Raw genomic sequence first — 23,280 nt, forward strand, 5'->3', positions numbered from 1 at the left:
TTAGGGTTGGCCTTAACCCAACCCGACCCGAGTTGCACCCCTAAATGAAATGACCCACATTACTTTCATTTCCTCATAAACGGACATCTTATGCTTAGGATAAAAGATTACTATAATCAACTGTTACGTTTTTTTTTTCATAGAACCCTAAACGAGCCTTGATGGATCAAGGCCTAGAATCATTCAATCAAGCTTTTTTTTAAAAGCATTTGGCCGGACTTTTGGTTTTCGTTCAGATCAACGGATCTGATTATGTATACAAAGGAGAACGGGCCTAATAAATGTCTTTAACCATTTTTCCTAGACATTCATTCCCAGGCCGGTCAAAGGCCCCTTTTTTGGATTGCAGGAATTTTCTTAAGAAGTTTGGAACAGAAAAGCTTTTCCAAAATGTCCTGCTTTTCCAATGTTTGATTTTACACACGGAAAAAGTAACGTGCAGTCGTGCACCATTGCAACTCGAAGTTTTATTTACAGGGACTTCAATCTATAATGATATCCTTCTAAACAAGCCATATTCTTATAATTCTTCTCTAAATCGTGGAAACAAAAATATTGCTTGGGAATTTCTTTTCACAAGAAAAGGTTTTTCCTGCATTCCAAACAGGACATATAAGAAAGATAATGTGCGTGCCTCATTGAAAAAAAGGAAACTGTTTTTTTTTTTTTTAATGTCACCTCCAAACTCAAGGTTTCTACAGAAATCAGCTTATCTTCTTTCCATGCTTTTGTAAGCTCACATTAAGAAACTCAGTGGCTAAATATTCATCAGTTAAAATCTCTGACCATTGATAACTGTACAAGATTTTGTGATAAGAATTTACAGACTAAATGGGACTTCATCCTCTCAATGCCGATGAACCAACTAGTTTCTGAGGAAGGGGCAGGGCCAGCACTGTCATGCAAACATGTTTATCTTTCCAAGCTTTGAAAGAGGCGCCATTGATAAATGAGTCGTATCTGAAACATGGAAAATTGCACTAATCCAAGGAAAATGCTCCATTGCAGTACCTGCATTCATAGTTCCAAGCACAAAAATAACATCATTCTCCAGAGAAAAACATTAAAAAAAAACCGCCGTTCTGGAAACAGAAAAATGCAAGGTCTCAATGAGACACTTTCTTTGGCTGTTACACCTCCATAAAAAGGTTATGATGGATGGCAAGGTGTGCATTTGATTACTAGGTACCAACCATTTCTTTACAGAACTTTCCAACAAGTAACAGAATTCTCTGAATGATTGAAAAAAGTCTTGAAAACTTTAATAATTTGAATAGTTCAAGTTTTCCTCGTAGTGTTTTTGAATTAAATGAGAACTTTCCAAATTAAACCCGATTTTTTCAAATTAAATGCAAATTTGCAAATAATTCCTCAATTTCAGATATGTTATTTGTAAATCTAGTGAGGGATTTAAAATTAATGGAAAAGATATTACAGTGAAAACTGAGCTCACATGCTAATCTAGCAAACACATATACTTAACCATCTTCCCATGCTTTTTGTCGTGCCTTATTTAGAAAAAAAGAGTATGTAAATATGTGCCTTTGTAAATAGAATAACATGTGTTCTTTCCAAAAATTTCCATTTCAGAATTTTTCCACTATATGGCTCGCCGAATAGTTCCAAATCTGGATACTGTAGCTATGCGTACAAAGCTGAATTAAGGAAAACATCCATTTTATGGACATAGATGGATTTTAGAAACTAATTAAATCCTATTAAATTTTGTTCCTAAATGACGCATGAAAGTAATGTTTCCTGTTTCTGTATCAGCCATTTAATAGACTCACTGATCATTATGGGTTCTGATATCATGGATTTTGTCCTTGAGAATATAGACATTGATGAATGCCAATAATGGTTAAGCTCTACTTGGGGTTGGGAGTTGGTTTGTGCAATGCAGAAAACAAACAACAAAGCATAAGAGCACACCAAAAAAAAAAAAAAAAAAAACATAAGAGCACATCAGAAACATGCATACCTGTCACTGAACTTCTCAAGAGCATCTGATGCGTAGAGAAGTGTGTCGTTGGCTTTTTCTAGAACCATGTAAAGTTCTTTCCCTCTTGTAACCCGAGCAATAATCCAGGAATTGTTTTTTGCTCTAATGCACACTTCCAAATCTTTTTCATGATCAGGGTCGTCTCTCTTTGATCTACCCTTCTCTAAATCAACTTCTTCTCTGAGCTTACTAAGGGCAAGTAGTGAGTCCTGTGACATGATGGTAACAAGAAACCCATTAGGGCTCCATATGAACAAGGTTGGATTGATCAATACAGGATAAGCAAGAATTTATCAAGATTATAAGCCACAATGCAAGATAAACAGACTAAAGGCAGTTGTATCTTAAATTCCAGTCAATGCAACTCACATTCCAAGTGAATAGTCTTCAAATTAAAAAAAAAAGACATTATTAGAGGGGAAATGCCAAAAAGACAATGGCTGGTGTGTCATGGGTGTGATCAGATCTGTTGATCCAACCGGGACCATAAGTCCAGCCCATTGCTGTTGATCCTAGTGGCTTGATCCGTTATGCCTCATTTCAGGGCTTTCCCAAGAAAATCTAAACTGTTGATTTTTGTAGTTATTTATCTTATGGGATGTCCGTTTGGCATGGGACGAGGTCCATGTGGGTCGTCACATGATGTTCAACAAATTGTCCTAATTATATATATACATATTGCGGGGCCCAGAAAAAGGTTGTTAGGATCGATCCTGGCTGACTGTCTGCATAGTGGGACTCTATTAGCAGAAATTTATAGAAAGGTACCGACCTTTGTTAGAGTTGTAACTTTTCCTGGCGGGGAAGCCATTGATATATTTCGGTCCCTGTCGAACAATAAAAAGCGATACCCACTGACATGATAAGCATTTTCACCACCCCATCCTCTTGATAGTTTCTCCTCGATTTTCAAGATCTTCATTGATGCCTGGTAGATCAGTAAGTATAAAATGAATTTCAACCGTGCAGCAAAGAGATGGCAGAAATCACTTCCGATACTGTGCTATGCAAAACAAATGAAAGTACGAGATGGGGAGGGAGGGACGGAGCATATGAAAGGGAAGAAACTGCCATAAAAAGAATATCAATATGAACTTCCAAAGCATACACCATCCAGTGAAAACTAAAATTAAAATTAAAAATTAATTACTGAGTTATTAAATGAGTATCACCTCAGCAGAAAAGAATGTGCTTTTTAAGGAATAGCGGTAGTGTTACTACTGACAGCAGATAAACCTTTTGACATTTGGATTATATTCCCAGAAAAAGTTAATGAGGAACCAAAAGGATTTTATGTACAAAGTGACATGAATAGTCTGTAGATACATAACAAATCACTCAAGAAGCTATAAAGCAAGGGCCAGACAATTCCTAAGTCAGGTACTACCCTACTAGTCAGCCTGTTGACCAAACTTAAAAGTCACACTCATCGGCGGTACAGTTGCTAAAGATCCAATTGGCTTCAAGATAAAACCATCTATATTTCCAGCTTAACAATCCCAACTTGAAAATCATAAGCTATAGATTGCTGTCTTACGAGTTCTACGAGAGTTCAGAAAAAAAGAAAAGCATTCTATAATTTCCAGATTCACAGAAGAACCTTAATTTTTGAAAATTATTTCTCATCAAATGAGATCAACATTTTATTAATATGGTGAAAGATCATAGGAAATAAATAAACACAAGAATTCATCTTGCAGGAACTTTATACTCTCATCCTTGAGTTGAAGCTGAAGATGTCTCATCAATTTAGAGAGGCCAATCAAGTTGCCGACCTTTTGGCCCACTATGGCTGTGATATGAGATCTAATAATGCATTTAGGCACTGTAGGGATCTTCCTACTAAAGCTACGGGTGCTTTGAGATGTGATGTCTTGGGTCTTCCAAGTATTCTATGTAAGTAATTCAAATTTACTTTTGGGTGTTGAGGTCGTCCCCCTCTTGTATGTTTTTACCTTCTCAACAAAAGTTAAGGTGCTTGCCCGGGTCCTTCGATAAATTTCCGGCTAAAAAAATAAAAATAAATAAACACAAGGAAATAAAAGTTTTATAGCAGCAACCACCAATATGAGAAGTACCACTCGGAGATTAGGATACTAACATTTTCAAGAAACTGCTGCTTCACCAAAGATATCCCCTGCTCCCCATTAATCAATGAGCCAATGGGGATGAGGATGATGAGGGTCAGATTCTTGTGCTGATAAACACAAAGATACATTTGCTCCTCTGTATGTTGGCGCCACACTGTAGGAGTTGTAGACATCAAACTACCAACTTCTGAACCCCAAATGTCAGTCACAAGAAAACCATCCTTTCCTTTAGACCATCTATCTCGTTGTAATGGCCTTGGAACGTGATATCCCTGCCCTTGTCTGCCAGGGGATGTATCATGTGCCGTGTACTGAAATTCTTCTGAAGCAAATCCAGTGTTTACTAGCGTAGAGCCTTTGTGAACATGGGAGGCAGTAGTTCCCTTTCTCAAGTAGGACCAAGAATTTGCACAGGAAGATAAAGCATGTGGAGTCAACCTCAGAACAGCATATGTGAATAGTTTTGCAGTGTCATCCTGCCATGCAGATCAGAAGCTATGTCACTCACAAATATCTCTGATATTTTCAAAATATTACGTTTTTATAGCGACATTTTGATAAAACGACAAAATCCTGAAATAATCCCGATATTTTAAAAAATATAGCGGCATTTTCATTTTATCATAAAATATCGTGATAATATCACGATATTATCCCGATATTTTTACGATATTTTTATTTATATTTTTTCTTAAATGTTATATTTTTAAATAATTTTATTTTTATCGTTTTTTTCTGATATAAACCCGAAAAAATAAAAAATAAAATATATCCTAAGATTTCCCTTGCCAAGAAATTCCCGAGAAAGATATTTGTGACGATCACAAGAGTGTTATGTTTCCTAAGAAAGTGGAAGCAAGCAATTAATATTTGGCAGACAACACAACACAAAGATTGTTTATTTCTCACGCTTAAACATTGCCACTTGTATGGATATCTGACATACAAAATCGAGCAGTAATAGAGGCATTGAAGATACAAACATACAGGAGAAAGTGTTGTGGACACCAGCAGGTCCTGGAATAAGACTAGTGAATTGCATCCAGTGTTTCGAGCACATGAAGATTCAATAATTCTGACAAGTGACTGCCATAAAAGTAAATAATTTGTTAATGTATCAAACAAATGAATATCATTACTGCATCTTAAGAGGAAAAGGATATGAGTATTTCACAAGTTTTTGACAGACAGAATTCTAAAACAAATAACATAAAGTTTAAACCTGTCCGCTGGCACATCTCAATAGGAATGTAAGAAGGTTGACTCCATGACACAGACTAATAGAATTCAAGAAGTTCAATTCAATTCATTCCAATCCTTTGGTGATAAAGCATATACATCCAAAGTTCACGAAAATACAATTATAGTTATCATACAAAGGCATAAATGCATGAGGATCTTATAATGCCTAATTTGTCTTTCAACTTAATATGCATCCCATAGGCCTGTTCATAGAATGCCCAGTAGTTTGGTCACAGATCCAAATGTGCATCTGTTTGGTTGGGAAATCAACTGTGTTTCCCTTGGACAATGGCAGCCAAATTTGTTGTGCCTTGGCATTTTCAAATAGACAAGATGGGTGAAAATGAGTATGAAATTTTGAAAATTACAAAGAGTAATCAAGGTCACTCAATATTTCTATCTGAAGTCCAAACCATTTAATTTATAGTAGCTGTAATAGCCCTTGTAACCTGAATGAAATGGTGGTGGTCCCTTTCAGAAACTCAATAATGCAGATATGAACTCATGACCCATTCAATAGTATTTGAATAACTTTTTATTATGTTGGGCAATACTCACCAACAGTTTTAGTTGAAGACTTCAGATATTCGTCTTGAATTGACAGTGAATCGAATAGTTTAAATAGTAACCTCATTTTTATCAGAAAGAGTGTATGACTAAATTGTACAAAAACAAGCATCAATAAATGCAAGCAACAAAATGTAGTGTAAGTTTCCTACAAAGTAGGGCACACAACGGATGCCTAAAACGGAATGAGGAAGCCATAAACATTATGGAAAAGAAGTGCATAGTTATCAATGTCAAACTACCAGTTACTCCAAAAGCTTAAGCTGTTGGAGATGGCATTATTTAATCTTTTATACTTTAACACTCCCCCTCACGTGTGGCTCCTATTTTTTAGGGTTGGCCTACACGTGGCACATGTGGTCCCTCTTTTGGGTTTGGCCATTTCATGTGGATTTTTACTATCGAGGAGGTTTGAACTCAGGACCTTTGGCTCTGATACCATGTCAAACTACCAGTTACTCCAAAAGCTTAAGCTGTTGGAGATGGCATTGTTTAATCTTTTATACTTTAACAATCAATGAACAAACCCATGTGATGGAACCCCATTATCCAATAGCCTATGCACAACTAATCAGTGCTCATGATTAATAATGGAAGTGCATTGGTCTGCAATATAGAATATATCAAGGTATTACACCAAAGAAACAAGGGAAATTATAATAATGGAAGTGCATTGGTCTGCAACATAGAATATATCAAGGTATTACACCAAAGAAACAAGGGAAATTCTGTTATAATTTGTCTCACATAAACTGTAAGATGCAGCAAGTACATTCAAACATATAGAAGCCCCTATAATTTGGCTTCCCTCTAATGAAATTCTAGTCTGTAAGAAGTATTAAGCATAATTTTAAATTCCCACTGAAACTGGCACGAAATGACCGAAATGTTTTCGTTTCCATCCCCACCAAAACATATACTGAAAGTTTGAAACCAAAACGCATAGCAAAACCAAAACCGTTAGTGTATTAGTGGTGTACTATACTAGTATGTGTTACATAGTTATATTTATATGAATTGCATGTAAAGTGTCATATATGCATTGTGTATAAATATCTAAATGAATTACATGTGAAATGTTGTCTGCATTGAATTATCATACATGCTTGACATCACCACGTTTTTTTTTTTTTTTGAAAGGTGACTTAATTTTATTAAAACCCAACATCGATATATAAAAAGAGGGATAAGGCATCCCACAAGGTCTAAACAACTAAAAAAAAGCTAAAACCCTGCTCATCTCAGCTATCCCGAGTTGATCAGCTAATGAAGTGAGCCGATCACCTCCCCTTTGTCATTATCTGCTTGTTCATTAGATGATCTTCTCATATGGTTAAACACAAGCTTAATCTGCAAGCAAAGGTACCTTAATCTATGATATAACATCCGTCAACTTCCACAGCCAGGGGCGCAATTTCTTGCCCACACCAATGGATTAGAGAAGTCTCCTTCAATGATTATGCACCCAACGTTTGAATCGGCATACATCCTCAACCCCCGAAAGAGGGCTTTTTCTTTTGCCTCATTGGCATCTCACACCCCAGCCAGCCCAGAATATGAGAGTGATGTACACCCACTACAATCCCAGAATAGGCCTCCAATACTAGCAGGACCTGGATTGCCTTTGAAACTTCCGTCAAAATTTAGCTTGATATGCCGTTTGGCGAGGCAGGATAAGTATAGTAGAGGTTAGTACCTTATGTTATGGTTTGACACCTATGGAAAGAGAGGAATAACCGCATATTCAAGGCAAAAAAAGAAGGATTGAGAGGATGGTGACGGAGATCAAAATTGACCTCATTTTATGAGGTAGGAGTGGAAGCAACGTCTCCTCCTCCAGTATGAGCGATATGTTAAGAAATTGGAGGGCCATTATCCATGAAAAAGGTTTAAAGAGTACCATTCTTACCATATCACTAGGTTTTTTATGTTTATAAACCATTACGAGTGGTGTTTTTACTTATGTGACAATATTTTAATATGTATTTGTGCTTATTCTAGCACTAGTTGAAGTTTCATCTTAAATGTTCATCATTTGCATAAGTTTCTGTAATTTTACAAGATTTTCATCGAAATATCTAACCGAAACCAAAACATTTCTGTTTCCATACCGACTGAAGCTGAAATTTAAGGAAATGTGATATAAATATTTTAGATATTCTAAATATGGACTAGGCAATCATATAAATAAATTGAGGAGAGTATCAGTCTCAAGATCCAGCCCAAAGAACCTACGAGGAGTGAAAGCCACAAAAGGTAATTAACCAAGAAAACTATTCAACTTTCATGCCTAAATAGAATTTTCTGGACATAACATAAGATGTTTCACTATTCACCAATAGCTAAATGTTCTTCAACTACACCTGAACTTCAATTGCTGCTTCTCGCCCTACAGTCAGCATCTGAACAGTTCCACGCTCCCTTAAACAGTCCCGGAAGGATGGCAACTGGAATTTTTTCCCAACTAGAAAGTCTGCTTCAAAGTATAAAATTAGATTTACAATAAATCTAGATTCTAGAATTGACTGCCCCAGTCGCACAACCCAACAGAGGTAGAATTTCAACATTGCCAACAGAGAAATGGCCGTATTGTGAACTCAGATACTAAATTCCGAAAATAGATGATAGAAAGATAATTTACTTGCAATTCAAGTCAACCCATATCAGACAAAGTCCTACCTGTTAAGTAATCCATGACAAAGGAATGTAAATGACTACGAGCAAGCCCACCATCCAGTTGTTTCTCAAGTAAAACTCGCACGGATCCATGAAACATCACGAAAAGAGAATGTATTTCCTTTAAAACTCCCTGCAATGCAGCACTTCGCCCAACAACTTCTGACTCTTTATTCTTCTCCACTACCTGCAACAACAATAAAGTATCTTATTATAAGTGACACATTCACTAATCTACAGTTGAAAATGACAAAATATTTGTACTTCACAAACCAAGACAGTCAAAGATTGACCAGCATATAACTTAAATTTTTACGCCATTCTTATCCAACATATATTTGCAATGGTAAAACAGTGAAATAAAGGATGAAGAAAGCACCACGCCACCCTCTGCCAATTAAGATTTACAAGTGACACATTCTCTAATCTACAATTACGCCATTCTTATCCAACATATATTTGCAATGGTAAAACAGTGAAATAAAGGATGAAGAAAGCACCATGCCACCCTCTGCCAATTAAGAATGTCTAACTTGATTTTAAATTGAGTGAGTCAGTCTAATGTGGCAAATCAAATGTGAAATCATGTGTGTAGGTATCTACCATCCACATAGAAGAGTACATGTGCAGGCACCTTCTCATTCTGGCTATGTTTTTTTAGCATTCAAGGTCAGCCTATCTCTTGTTGTTTGGTGAGTTGTCCGTGAAGAGCATAACTTAATGCCGACACAATCACTGTCATCAATCCCTGATCATCACTTCTCAGCCCATCACTTGTTTTCTTCATCCTTTACAGGAATACATGCTGGTGAATTGGTCATCAGCTGAATATAGAGACAGGTTCCAATCAAGTGTACTGTGAATTGAAGTTAAGAACACCAAGGGAAGATTTATACGCCCAGCTTAAAAACGGGGGACCTATCCCGTGCTTTGAAATCCAGAGTGGAAAATTTTCTGGCCGATGAAAGGGAATGCAGAGTATATACAAGAAAAATGAAGTTGTTGTTGTGGAGAATAGAGTAGAGAAGGAAAAGAGGAATTTGATAAATCGTGCATGATTGGGAAGATAAGGGGGGCCCGTATATCAATTCAAGATTAGGATTTCTGAGAGACAGTGGTCAAACGACCAAGTAATTTCCAAAACTTCTGAGTTCCAGTGAGGTCCTATTTCTACTCAAGTTGGAGAAGGCGAAGAGAACATTGAGAAGAGGGGGAGAGGCTTCCAGAACACAGCCCACAGTCACAGGTTAGATTTGGCTGGGGTGAAGATCCTAACAAGGAAGTGGGACGTGCTTCAATCCTAGGTTAAGGTGCTCATGGAAGTGTTGTGTTGCATGAATTATTTGCCCCCCAATGCCGAATCCGTGTCGACACACCTCCACACGCAAATCAGACTTGGATTCGCGTGGGACACACCCGGATTCTTGGCGTAGCCGTGTCATGCACGAATGTTGTTTTTCCCGGCGAATCTAAATCGTTGTCTCTTTTAAAATGCGAATCCAATATATTTCCCTTTAAACATGTATTACCTTTTTTATATGGAAGCACAACTCGAACTCTTTCAATTAAAACCCTAGCACCTCGACCCAAGAACATTGACCCCCCTTCTTCCTTCGACTCTCTTAATAAAAAATGCCTCGACCCTCCACCCTCAAAATTTTCATAACTATATATATATATATATATATATATATATATATATATATATATATATATATATATATATATATATAGAGAGAGAGAGAGAGAGAGAGAGAGGAAAGTGAAGCTACACTGCCGGTGTAGCTAACTTAGCTACACCGCCGGCTTAAAATACAGTGGGCCCACATTGTTTTGGTGATCCAAAGGATTCATTTGATTGGCCCTTACATAGATAGGGTGTCCACCAAAAATCAGCTCCATAGGATCATCCCAACCCTTCCAACTGTGGAGGCAAAAATGGACAAATTTGTGAAGGTTTTTACACGTTCATTTTTGCCTCCACAAATCGTAGGGTTGGGATGATCCTATGGAGCTGATTTTTGGTCGACACCCTATCTATGTGAGGGCCAATCAAATGAATTCTTTGGATCACCAAAAAAATGTAGGCCCATTGTATTTTAAGCCGGCGGTGTAGCTAAGTTAGCTACACCGGTGGTGTAGCTTCACTTTCCTCATATATATATATATATATATATATATATATATATATATATATATATATATAGAGAGAGAGAGAGAGAGAGAGGAAAGTGTTGGTGAGCTTAAGCGCCCCAATCACATGGGTCCCACATTTTTTGTGGTGATTTGCAAGGCCCTATCATAGATAGGGTGTGTACCAAAAATCAGCTCCATATGATCATCCTAACCCCACCATTTGTGGAGGACAAAAATGGGCAGATTTGTGGACAAATAATGTCTATCCATTTTGACCTCCACAAATGGATGGGTTAGGATGATCCTATGGAGCTGATTTTTGGTACACACCCCATCTATGTAAGGGCCTTTCAAATGAATCCTTTGGATCATCCTAACAAAGTAGGCCCCAATGTGATTGGGCGCTTAAGCTCACCATAAGTTTGATGAGCTTAAGCTCACCAACACTTTCTTCATATATATATATATATATATATATATATATATAGTTTTTTTTTTTAATTTCTTATTTTAATTTTTAAAATTTTGTATTTAAAAATTACCGAATCCACGAATCCTACTTTTGGGAATCCAACACTTCGAATCCGTGTTAGATCCCGACACTCGAATCCGAATGCATGCAACACAGATGGTATGGAATAGGTGTGTAAAATAAAGGGAAGAAAATCAAGGACAAGAAGAAAGTAACATTGAATCTGGCTTGGGAGGATGTATTTCAACAGAGGGTTTGCAAACAAAAAGAAATAGATACAAGGCATTTCCAAATTCCATGAGAGAAAAATTGAAATATCTGAGTTGTCATAGGGGACATTGGAATATCTACGAGGAAAAAAGTGGTGTGCGGGAAAATGTTCTCCTTGTTTTCCTATTAAAGTTTTGCCAGTTATCGCTAAAAAAACAACCTTATGTATGGCATCTGAAGAAAGCTATCGAGGAGGAAACAACCTCTCAAACTGAACAAGAAGCTAGAGGCTGAAAACATCTCATTATTCGGCATACCGTTTGTTAGGTGGCTTACTAGTTCTAGTTGGTTGTATTCACAAAGCATCACATTAGATTTCAAGATCTAGAAATCGAAGTCTCTCCTAGCTGAGCATTTCAAAAAAAAAACCTCTCCTAGCTGAGTTGATATGATCAAAAAAGCTTCTAGGGGCTTCTTTTTTTTTTTGAATAGCAAATAGATTCATTAAAGACAGAGACCAAGAAGGTCCCTGGAGAGATGTACAATCGAAATAACGATAAAAAATAAAAAAAAGAAATAAGGGGGAAGAAAATCAAACAACTCGAGGCTTTCTTTGTGTACCCGGCTCTCGCTAGACTATCTCGCTAGACTATCTGCTTAACCATGGGCAGATCGCCTAACATGCTTAAATGTAATTGATGCCATTGCAATTTTATCAGAATTTCATCAAAGTAGGACCAAAATCTCCAAGGAACCTTAGTACCTCGAAGCCCTGATAATGTTAAGAGAATCCCCTTCCACCACAACCTTATTCGTGTCCACATTATGGAGCAACGTGATACCGTGATGGATTGCGAGAACTTCAGCCTCATTTGCATCTGCGACTCCAATGCCGGATGGCCCAGGATTTCCCATGGATATGTGGAAGGAAAGCTTCTACTTCTGGTATCGAACGAGATACCAGAGAAGATGAAAATACCAGTCTTTATTGAGGAAGACGTACAATGGGTAGCGGTCTCTAGAATCTCGAAAAAGGGTGGTGTGCCAGATCTCTCAGAGGTTGGTAGTCTCCAATCTAGTATTCATTCAGCAAATGGTCTCCAGCATGAAATCGAAGGAGTGTGGAAGGTGATGGTGCCAGCTAGCAATTCGATGCACGATAGCACGGTTGTTATGGCTCACGTTAGAGTCGAGACGCATAGCGAATTTGAAACTCAAGTGGAAGACAGCTACACATCGGGTGTAGAGTAAAACAGAGGAGAACAACACGTGGCATCACGGGGGGGGGGGGGGGGGGGGGGGGGGGGGGCGAGTCCTTATCGATTCCAGCTTGGGCGGGAAACTTTGATCACCAGGATTCACTGGTGGACCAGGTCTTAAATATAACTGATTCGGTAATGGGCCCAATGCAAAACTGGATAGAGCAACTTTTAATTGGCATGGCCCCCAAATAGAGGCCCAAGCCCATTTCATTGGTGGAGGCCCTCGATTGAGTCTTGGATACTACGGCTCATCACGGGAGCCCAATTGAAGAGTTGTATACAAGAAAGGAAGATTGATAGAGCTAGTGCTATCTCGCCTCTCATCTCGTTCTCTCTTACACCGTTGGAGTCGTCCATCTCTCCTCCTCTGGATATTGTTTTGACGGAATCAAGTAGAGAGCCTCGATCTCGTAGGGAATCTATAAGTCAGATTGCTATGAGGTTAAATATCAAGGTTCTAGGGTGTTCTCAAATTACTAGAGTTTCAACTTATTTGTGAAGGAATACAGAATGGGCTGTATCTTGTGTAGAGATTCTCCATGGCAGCACGGTGGTAACTACAGAAGAAACTTAATGCATAAGATCATTAACCCCTCACAAACTATAACAAAAGTTAATATCTAAGACCTCAGCCAGGTATAAAATCTAACCCATAATGAAAGAAAGTCTTCAAGAATTATGTTACATGTTGGTTGAAGCTTTGGAAGAACATTACAAAAAACTTACCAAGACGGTCCAATTTTATGATGCATTATTATATCATCTGAATCTGAATGCCTCCACACCCACTTCATGAAAAATGATGCATTCTGCCCATGGGTAAACCTATCATAATTTCGCGGAGAAGTGAAACATGGCATATTATTAGATAATATCAATCTGCGACTTTCAGAAGAGAAACTCGTTGTGAACTTCTTAATCATGGACCATACAGGACCAGAGAGAGCTACATGTGCGGGCAATATTTCAAGCATTGAACCTGAAAATCTCCACATCAATAGAGAAAGAATGTGAAAGGAATATAAGTTTCAAAACTAAGAATTTACATGTGAGATGTGACTACTTTACATGATTTTTTTCTTTTTGGAAATATGACAAGGAATCAAAAGTTTATTAACGGAGAAAAGTTTATTACAAAAGAAACACCTCAGCTGAGATGGTCAAGGAACACCCTAAAAAAACAGCAAAAACATACTATAATACTTAAGGAGAAAGATGATCAAACACTGCCATATCAAGCCATCCAACCCAGCTGTACAAACAACCCATGTCTAAATTAAAAGAAAAGACTAACTTCTGTAACATTAGTTATTGTTATCCGACTGCATACGGCTTGCACCAGCATACTTGCTTGATGAGCTATATAGTTTATCATTTAATAGGTAATCATTCAGTAACATTCGTAGAACAAATTGTAAAGGAACAGAGGCGCTCACCATCACCATCCATATATCCAGCTCTGCCTGATAAAACACATGAGAGTGTCTTTCAGCTTCAATGACCTCACAGGCAGCGTCCGGAGAGAAAATTCTGCATAAAACTGATATCAAGGCTCTAAAATAATTTGTAAAGAACAGAAATATGATAAATTCAGGGTGCAACATGTCCTTCAGAACCATGCCCATAAAATGACTACGCCACTCAATGTTAACTTGCCATATCTGCTAGTTACGTCAGTCTCAGAAATTCAAGATGTGATTTACAATTTTTTTTTGCCATCAAACCATACATGGAAAAAAAACCTTCCTAGTAAAACACAAAAATAATGAGCAAAGATTCATTCGACAATAAAGACATAAATGACAGAGACGGGGATGACTTGAAGGGACGTGGGAATATTCACAAAATGATTGCATTGATCCCTTGACAAATAACCAAGCTGTATTAAAAAGAAAGCACATATAAATTTGCAATATTCAAAGCTCCTACCCTGACAAAATTCCAATGCACAATATGGGAAAAGAAGTCTAGTGACGCTCGAGTTGCTTCCTCGTATTTCATTAATAATGGGACAAAAATTATTTTCACAAACTAGGAACATTTTTTTTTCTGTAGAATCTATCTGATGATTGCCAAGAACCAAACCATTGCTATTCACCTTGTAAATGTAATAATTCCTGCACTGAGTCCTATTACAGAAAGTTGCATTGAAAATGGGCACTCAGAAGGAAAGAAAAATAATATCTTATCAAGTTCTTGCCCTTCATGCTGTCCCCTTCTCAAGTCAAAAATACAAAACTGAATCCCTTCACTCCTGGTGGCAGTGGATGACAAGCCCATCATCCAATCTTTAGCTGCCTGCATTTGAACAGGGAGAAATTAAAGGAAATGCAAAACATATAAGCAAAATAGTGGCAAAATGGCAGATAGCTGTATGTTATTTATAAGTGAGAGAACTTAAAAAAATAAAGTATAAAATAAGTATGAGCATTTTCATTTAAGTAGAACCATATGCAGTTCTAACTCATAGAGAAACATGTTTTGTCTATCAAGATTCCATGCATAAGCTACCCAGCCACTTTAGAATTGCATTCAGTATAACATGGGCCATCTCTCCACCAAATGACTACAGAACTCCATTTCACTTTTATCATCTCCTGGGCATAAAATGAACTTTACCAACTGCCATCAGGTTAGCCTTTAAACAATGAGAAATCCCAATACTCCTGTTTTCAATAGTCGGAATTGACAGGGAAATTGAGGGAGTCTCAAAACAACCGAAAGGGAATATTGGGATTTCTCATTGTCAAACATAAACTTGTCGAACCCTAAACACACTTGCATTTCTAAGTTCTTGTTTTAGTAGTTGAGCTTTTTCCATAGCTTATTGAGTGAATGTAATATGATTCCAAGGGTTTCTTCGAGGGAAACCAGCACCTTAAGCCAAAGCTTGAAGAAAATCTGTCATGTTATGTTCAACCAACTTGTCTCTCCTAAATAGAGAGAATTACAAAAAGGAAGCAATCTCTACTAAATAGAGAGAGATACAAAAAAAGAAGCAACTAATATAGAAGTCCCAAAAGCAATAAATGCAAAAAAGGAAACCAACAACAGTGAGGAACTACACATGGCATGAAATAAAAGAAACAAGAAAGGGGCATATTAAGAAGATCTTCCAGATCTTCTAACCGGTCCAGCAGGTCCACGGTTGCTATCAGAATGTGACGATTTTCCTACTTATTTTGAGACATAAAATAAATATAGGATGACTGGAGAACATATTACGAGTTGCAACTTCCTGATTTCTTTCCACCTTCACAAATTGGAGTCCCAAGTATTGCAATTTCCTAATTTTACGCCACCTTCACAAACATGAGTCCCAAAATACAATTTTTACTTTCAAATTGTGCAACCTACCTTGACAAATTGGAATCTCAAGTGTTGCAATTTCCTAATTTCTTGCTACCTTCACAAACTTGAGTCCCCAAAAACAATTTCTGCTTGCAAATTGTGCAACCTGCAGTTATGAAAACAATCAAGGCCGACGTACACAGAAGGTGACGATTTGGACAGGAAGCAACTCCTTGAACACGATTTGGCAATGGTTAAAACTTAAATGGATTCCCCTAAAAGATTCTAAGCAATGCATCAAATGCTTTCCTAGATCCTAGAAGGATGTTCAACTCATATACATCACAAAGCTTATATGATTTCTTGTAAGCTGTTACATACATGGCATGAGTCCTATACATATATGAGTCCTTCAAATAAAGAGTTTGAATAACTCTTAGTGGGTTGTTTTGATTCGGATAACTCTTAACTTTGTTTTGATTGAGTAGTTTAGATTATGATCAGTTGGTAGGAGGTTGCTAGAAGCTACTTCTTAGGAAGCATAAATAATGCAAAACGATGAGGGAAGAGCAAGAGAGATATTATCAATTTCATTTCTCAAGAGGGTTATCCCATGTTCATAACATAAGCTACTAAATTTTAGAGTCAAATTCAATACTCTAACAACTTACTACATTCATTCTCCGCATTTTCTCGCATGTAATTTTCTCTGTATTTAATAACACTAGTCACCAAAAAAAAAAAAAAAAAAGAATCACAACAAAGTTTCCCATTGCTGTAGTTTATCAAACGTTCAGCGTCACACATGAATGGATTTCTACACAACAAGCAAATAACATCAAATTCAAACCTCAATTCGCAATGCATGTGCTCAGCTGATCCGCTTCGTCTACAGTAAATCTGAAATCCATAATCGAAAGTTCAAGATGAATTTGAAGGGAAATAAAATTAGAAACAAAATGCATTGCAAAAGGCCAAAAACCCTAATTTAGAGAAGGGAAATCAAAGATGTAAAAAAAAAAAAAAAAACCAGGGCAAGTAACAGAATATGAGAATGAAAAGGTGGCAGAAAAATGGAAGGATCGCAAAATTGAATTTGGGGACTTACTTGGATTGGATCTCATGTTTCAGATACCACATGCAAAAGCAATTCGAGGTGATTTTGCTTAGTAAGAGCTTACGAATGTCCAAGATTTGAGACAGAGTTTAAAAAAACAGCCACGCTCTCAAGTTTTCCTAATTTTTAGGGTTTTCAGAAAGCAACCGTTCGTCGTATCTCTGAAACTAAGGCATGTTCGTTTTGGATTTTGAGTCCAATGATCAGCTTCGGACTCAAATCGATTCTCAAATCCAAAATGAACAGAAACCTTTAATCATTAATCACGGCCTTGAACAAACGCTATTACGCGAGAAAGTTATTATTAACTAGGGGCCATCCAGTGGGACCCACCGTGTATGGACCACATTTTGTGAATATCACGATGATGGAAGGATCCTAAAATCCTAATACTGCATGTGAGAGTAGCCACCTCATGAATTCTGATAGGCAAGGAAATGAGTACTGCAGATTGTAATTCCTCCATGCTTTGTAAGTCTGTTTTTTGGATTTTCTGTTGTTGGGAGCTTGTTCCCTTTTGGTTGGCGTTTCAGCCCTCTTAGCTGTAACTTTTTCTCTTTCTTATGGCTGGTTGGGGTCCTGCCTAACCCCTGCTTACTCATCAAAAAAAAAAAAGTAGCCACCTCATGAATAAAGACAAAATGGGTTAAAAATTGAGCCTGTGCGGCTGTTCTCACATGCAAAAGTCTATCCAGCCTATCTGTGAAATGCCTTCGACGATGGACGCTAGCAAATCCCATTTTCAAAATAATAAACAAATATATCGGTGTCCAATGCAAACAAGAGTCCTCTCTAGTAATACAGCGTCCAATTGAAGGAGAGTTCATCCGGCGAATGGTGGTTCATAAGCTGTGGAAAACTAATCCAAAATCTAGTAATAGTGGTTGTATCAGGTCTCCCGTGGCGGCTTTGGAAAAACTAGAAGAAGAGGAAAAAAAACCAATTTGAGGCAGCGACTTTTGAATTGTGTGTCTTCTTCATCTCTTGTTCCCTTGATTCTCAAGGAAAAAGATAAACTTATGATGGATGGAAGAGATTTCATACCTTGTGTTTTCTAATCTCGTCACAAGCTCGTACTCTGCGCCTAAAGTTGGACCCCTAGACAAACATGAGCTGAGCTATTTATATTCGAATTATCCAACTTAGTCGTGCATCTGTGAAAGTATAAATTGGTTGATTCCTCACACCTTGCTTTAACTTTTTTCCCTGGACTTGCTAGGCAAAATCATTAGCTGATTTTGTCTTATTCATTTAATTCTTATGAGGTGGATGTTCTCACTTGACAAAGTGAGCCACGAAATGTCTTTCTACGAAATTGCCTGGCAAATCCCCTATAGATGTCAAGTAGAACTTAATAAAAAACAAATGATCCATGCCATGCCTGGTCAGAGTAACATATGAATGCATGGATCCTCAACTAGTAATGCAACTATGCGCAGGGGCGGAGGCACATATTGCACGAGGGGGGGCCATTCCCCCCCCCACCCCCCCTCAACACCAAAATGACCAATTTCAGGCAACCGTAAATTAGTCCGGCCCGCCCAAGTGTAAATTCCTGGCTCCGCCACGTGTTTGGAATAGCTAGCATTTGACTTAATTAGAAAGCTCTATCAAAGAGGGCCATGTTGGCAAATAATCTTACTCAATTTACAGGAAATGCAACCAGTGTGAAATTAACAAAGTTCACACAAGTTTATAACTAATCATAATAATAATATCATGATTTAGCCCACTTATTAAGGAAATAAGCAGAACTGAAAGCTAGTAAACTAACGAACAAAAAGAACACCCTCTCACTCTCTGTCCGCCCCAACCATTAGGATGCATTAGATGTGCCCAAATGGAAATTTAGGTGTACATCCAAACACAAGCCTTTAAGTATCAAGAACATTTGTTTGTCTTGAACATGGACTTGCACCGGCAAAAATCCGTCGATCAAGCACTACGGATGTGCTGAACTTGCCGGAAATGTTTTTGCGCTGCAACATTTTCTTCAGCTCCCTTATCTCTTTCATCTTCTTTCGACATATCTCCGGCACTTGCTTTCTGGTTTGGAGAACACAAATTCGAAAGAAAATCTGAAAAGCACCTTAATAAGGGACTATCACTACATACGGCATCAATCCTTCCCAACTCCATAGATTGGCCTGATTTTGTCGACATGACTCTTCTTAACAAGCTTTGAATTATACTATATGGCTTATAATCTAAAGCTCTATGTTTGAGTCTCTTAAATTTTCATGAAGACTAGGAGGAATTATATAGGGAAGATATGCCTTGTAGCTCAAGAAAGTATAATTCGTAGTACACCTACTCCCATTGACCTCCACAAAGAAAGTTGTGCGTGTTTTTCTTCTTTTTCTTCGCCTTTAATTTGGCCATTCACCCCACCTTGATCGGCTTCTTAGAAATTCATACATGGTGAAAAGTCTCCATGCACAACAAAATGTCACAATCGCGAATTTTTTAGTGTCTATGATCAGGACCAATGAGCCATAGTGAACGCAGATCCCATCGGTAAGATTAAATTAAGGCCTACAAACATCATCAACAGTAGCCATTCCCAAAAATAAAAAACAAAATCAACGATTTAGCTTTTCTTGGTGGGACCCATCAAGGATTAGCCAGAGGACAAGCATTACACTAATCAGATGATCCTTACCCTCAAACATTTAGCCTCAAAACCTTATGAATTTAATTTGTTTCATAACTGTTAAATACCTTATAAATGTAAATTCATTAGGAAGTAGCCCCTTTGACTTGGGACAGACCCCTCTAGTGTATTTATGACTAATTTTTTACACTAGAGGGGACTGTCCCAAGTAAAAAAATGGGTGTAGATGTTAAATATCTTTTACGTATAAATTGATCTGTAGCTACCTTATATATGTTAATTTCTTTGTAGCAATCAAAATAGCTTACATTTTAAGTTGCCGCTCTCTTCTTACAACATAAAAATGTTGTAAAAAAAGCACTTTTTTTTTTTTGGCAGTTTTCTTGTACATGTAACTCAAGGGATTGTCTAGGCCATCTCTCAAAAGCAATTTTGCAGCTCCTCTTTTTCAGGAGAGAAGTGCCACCTCATAAGAATTAATTGAATAAGAGAAGTTCAGTTATGAGGAACTTCTTCTCTCCTGGAAAAGAGGGCCTCCAAATAGCATCCTGCCAAATTGCCTTGAGGCCAGTATCTAGCAGTGGCAGTATACATTTAATCCATATAATTTTTCCAAGAGGCACAGATATAGAATGATCCAACAGTGACTTGTAAATGAATTTTAAAAGTACAAAATAATTCCTGTGATGAAGTTCCAATCTTTAATTAAGTGACATATGAGTTTTTATATGGTGTCCGAGCGTTAAGTACAGTCAAAACGGTACCACTCTTATTTTATTTTATTTTATTTTTTGTTTTGTTTTTTATGACGTAGGATGTCCCCACCTCCTTCGGGAGTAGGACTAGTCCCTACGGATACACGCAACGACCCACTCACCCCGTGGATCAGGTAAGTCAGAGGCGGGAGTCGAACACTCATCAACGGCAACGCCTCGGTGGGTACCACTCTTGATATTTGATCCAAGAGCAGCGCACTTTTTAAGATGCTGCTGTTGGATTAAATATCAAGGGTGGTACGTTTGACGTTCCACCTTGACGGGACTTCACGGTCGGCCACTATATAATTTCTCCGTGCACTTTTTAAGATGCTGCTGTTGGATTAAATACCAAGGGTGGTACGTTTGACGTGCCACCTTGACGGGACTTCACGGTCGGCCACTATATAATTTCTCAGTGACATATACTTAAGGCCTCTTTGGATGCCACCAAAATTATTCCTCACTAAATTATTCCTTTGATGAAGTGCCAATCTTTAGTGAAGTGACATATTTTGATGCCACCAAAATTATTCCTCACTAAATTATTCCCTTGATGAAATGCCAATCTTTAGTTAAGTGAAATATCTTTAAGGCCTCTTTGGGAAGCCACCAAAATTATTCCTTACTACCAAATAAGATAATTAGTATTATAGATAATTTTTAAAACTGCTATAACCATTCTTTGCAAATTATCATATTTAACCTCAAAACCATTTGCATATGGGGAATGATATTTCCACCCTTTGCTCAGCCATTACACCAAAATCGACTTCAATTTTGAAGAAAAAGACAAACAAAATGGTATGTTGAATGACACTAATTATAAGAGAAATTGACCTTAGCCATTACAAATTTCTGCCATTAGCTAGGCTCTGAGTAAGAGGATTTGGAATCGGATGTCATTGTCCTGCCGTTGAAGAAGAAGAAGAAGAAGAGGAAGAAGAAGACTAAAAGGGTGAGAGTAGTAGTAGGAGGAGAAAGGGATGATGGAAAACGCAGGTAACCCAGTAGATATTTATGAAGCATGTGTTACTTCCATGAAACACAAGCTTGGAGCCACTAGTAGCGTGAGCAAAGCAGCATCTACAGAGTCCCCAAGCACATCTACGAGACTGATGAGAAGGCCTATGAACCCAAAATAATCTCCATTGGCCCTTATCACCATGGAAAACAGTGCTTACAAGACATGGAAGATCACAAATGGTGCTATCTAAATGCAATTCTCTCTCGAAACTTGGATCTCAGCTTAGAGAATTATTTAGTAGAGATCAAGAAAATGGAGATGCGAGCACGAAGCTGCTACTCTGAAAGCACCAACCACCTTGAATTCGTTCAAATGATGGCGGTCGGTGGCTGTTTCATTGTCGAGCTTTTCCTCAAGCAGGAGGAGGCAGTGAAGTCTAAGGAGAAAGGAGGGTACAAAGAAGATCCTTTATATGGCACAAATTGGATGATTCCTCTTGTAGTCCATGACATGCTTCTCCTAGAAAACCAACTCCCTTTCTTTGTCTTACAGTTTTTGTTTAATTCGTCCACAAATCGAACATCCCTTCGTCTCTCTTGCAGCTCACCTTTGATTTCTTCGATCATCTCTTGCCAAGAAACGGTGGAATTCATCCTCCAAGCAACCAAGTTCTTCATCTCCTACACTTGTTTTACTGGCGTCTTTCACCATCTGTGGATATTGATTTAGACTACTGTGAAATCCAATGCTTCACCTACAATCCCACTCTTGCTTTGGACAGCGGGTCCTCAGCATCAGGTAACAAATGACCACGTGAACCACGCAAGTCAATCCCCTCAGTGACGGAGCTCATAGAGGCTGGAGTGAAGTTCAAGCAGGAGAACATGGGTAGCTTCTTGGATGTAAATTTCAGTAAAGGGGTGATGGAATCCCACATATCTCTATCTATCATTCTACCAATTCTCTCTTTCGAAACTTTACTGCCTTCGAGCAGTACTTTCCTACCTCAAGAGCTCACTTCGACTACACAATCTTGATGGACTGTCTCATCAATACACGGGAAGATGTCACCATACTCGGGCAAAATAAGATCATCCATCATATGTTGGGTAGCGATGAAGAGGTGGCGCTTCTTTTCAATCGGTTGGGGAAGGGGCTCGCGTCAATTACGAAGATAGGTACCTGTCCAAAATGTTCAAGGATGTGAACAAATATTGTGAGACTAATTGGCATGTCTGGAGGGCAAACTTGGTGCATAGTTATTTCAGCAATCCATCGACCATGATGTCTTTGGTGGCAACCATTGTTATTCTCACTCTCACATTCACACAGACTTTCTTCTCCGTTTTGTCGTATGCCCGCCCTCCTTAGGTCTAATTTCATTTGAAACTCTTTAGCTAAGAACAATTCTGATGCAATCCAAGAATTAGCAATAAATTTTGAGGATGGCTATTTTAGGAAGATTCATAAGTGGAAGTTTCACAAGTGGAAAATACGGAAAGTTTTCGTGAATAAGGTGTTTTGACCGAATGGAAACTTGCTAAGCTTACATGATTTTGAGATATGGGAAACTAAGCTTACATGATTTTGAGATATGGGAAACTTACATTCTTGGAAAGCTTGCAAGATTATAAGCTTTGAGATTTAGCAAGTTTCAAGATTTGAAAAATATGATTTCCTATTCCGTTGAGTATTTTGTTTCCTAAAAGTTATCATTTTCTAATTTAGCTATTTACTAGATTTGATAGGTTCTAGTTGCTTTTCTTATTTGTAGCTAGTTTTTAGCTAAGGAAACTTTAATATTTTAGATAGATATGCCAATATCCTTTTTAGCTACTTTTAAGATTTTGGAAATCTTTTGAAAATCTTTAGAGATGTA

At 37.8% G+C, this 23,280-nt stretch overlaps 1 protein-coding gene across 2 annotated transcripts; it reads right to left on the reverse strand.

Annotated features, from left to right (window-relative positions):
• Window positions 1-638: 638 nt before the first annotated feature.
• LOC143881764 (vacuolar fusion protein CCZ1 homolog B-like) lies at window positions 639-17,296 on the reverse strand. 2 transcript variants are annotated; one of them, XM_077385034.1, is made up of 11 exons: window positions 17,057-17,296; window positions 16,799-16,848; window positions 14,756-14,955; window positions 14,094-14,187; window positions 8,581-8,764; window positions 8,265-8,374; window positions 5,080-5,178; window positions 4,104-4,568; window positions 2,775-2,930; window positions 1,982-2,211; window positions 639-1,011 (listed from the first exon to the last, which is right to left on the reverse strand). In XM_077385034.1, the coding sequence occupies exons 3-11, from the start codon at window positions 14,938-14,940 to the stop codon at window positions 981-983; spliced, it is 1,554 nt and encodes a 517-aa protein (XP_077241149.1). In that variant the 5' UTR covers window positions 14,941-14,955; window positions 16,799-16,848; window positions 17,057-17,296; the 3' UTR covers window positions 639-980. The 2 variants fall into 2 exon arrangements, with proteins under 2 accessions (XP_077241149.1, XP_077241150.1); XM_077385035.1 differs by lacking the exons at window positions 16,799-16,848; window positions 17,057-17,296 and adding an exon at window positions 16,015-16,032.
• Window positions 17,297-23,280: the final 5,984 nt, after the last annotated feature.

This window comes from Tasmannia lanceolata, unplaced genomic scaffold (assembly GCF_043159265.1).
Source record: "Tasmannia lanceolata isolate RefF3 unplaced genomic scaffold, GAP_Taslan_0.1 ptg000007l, whole genome shotgun sequence".
NCBI lineage: Eukaryota > Viridiplantae > Streptophyta > Magnoliopsida > Canellales > Winteraceae > Tasmannia > Tasmannia lanceolata.

Excerpts from the sequence above, each read along its gene's own strand:
- LOC143881764 (XM_077385034.1), bottom strand. The coding sequence starts at position 14,940 with ATGATGGGCTTGTCATCCACTGCCACCAGGAGTGAAGGGATTCAGTTT. Across the intron at positions 5,179-8,264 it reads AAGCAGCAATTGAAGTTCAG|TCACTTGTCAGAATTATTGA; the intron begins GTGTAGTTGAAG and ends CTTTTATGGCAG. Across the intron at positions 4,569-5,079 it reads TGTCCACAACACTTTCTCCT|GATGACACTGCAAAACTATT; the intron begins GTATGTTTGTAT and ends TCTGCATGGCAG.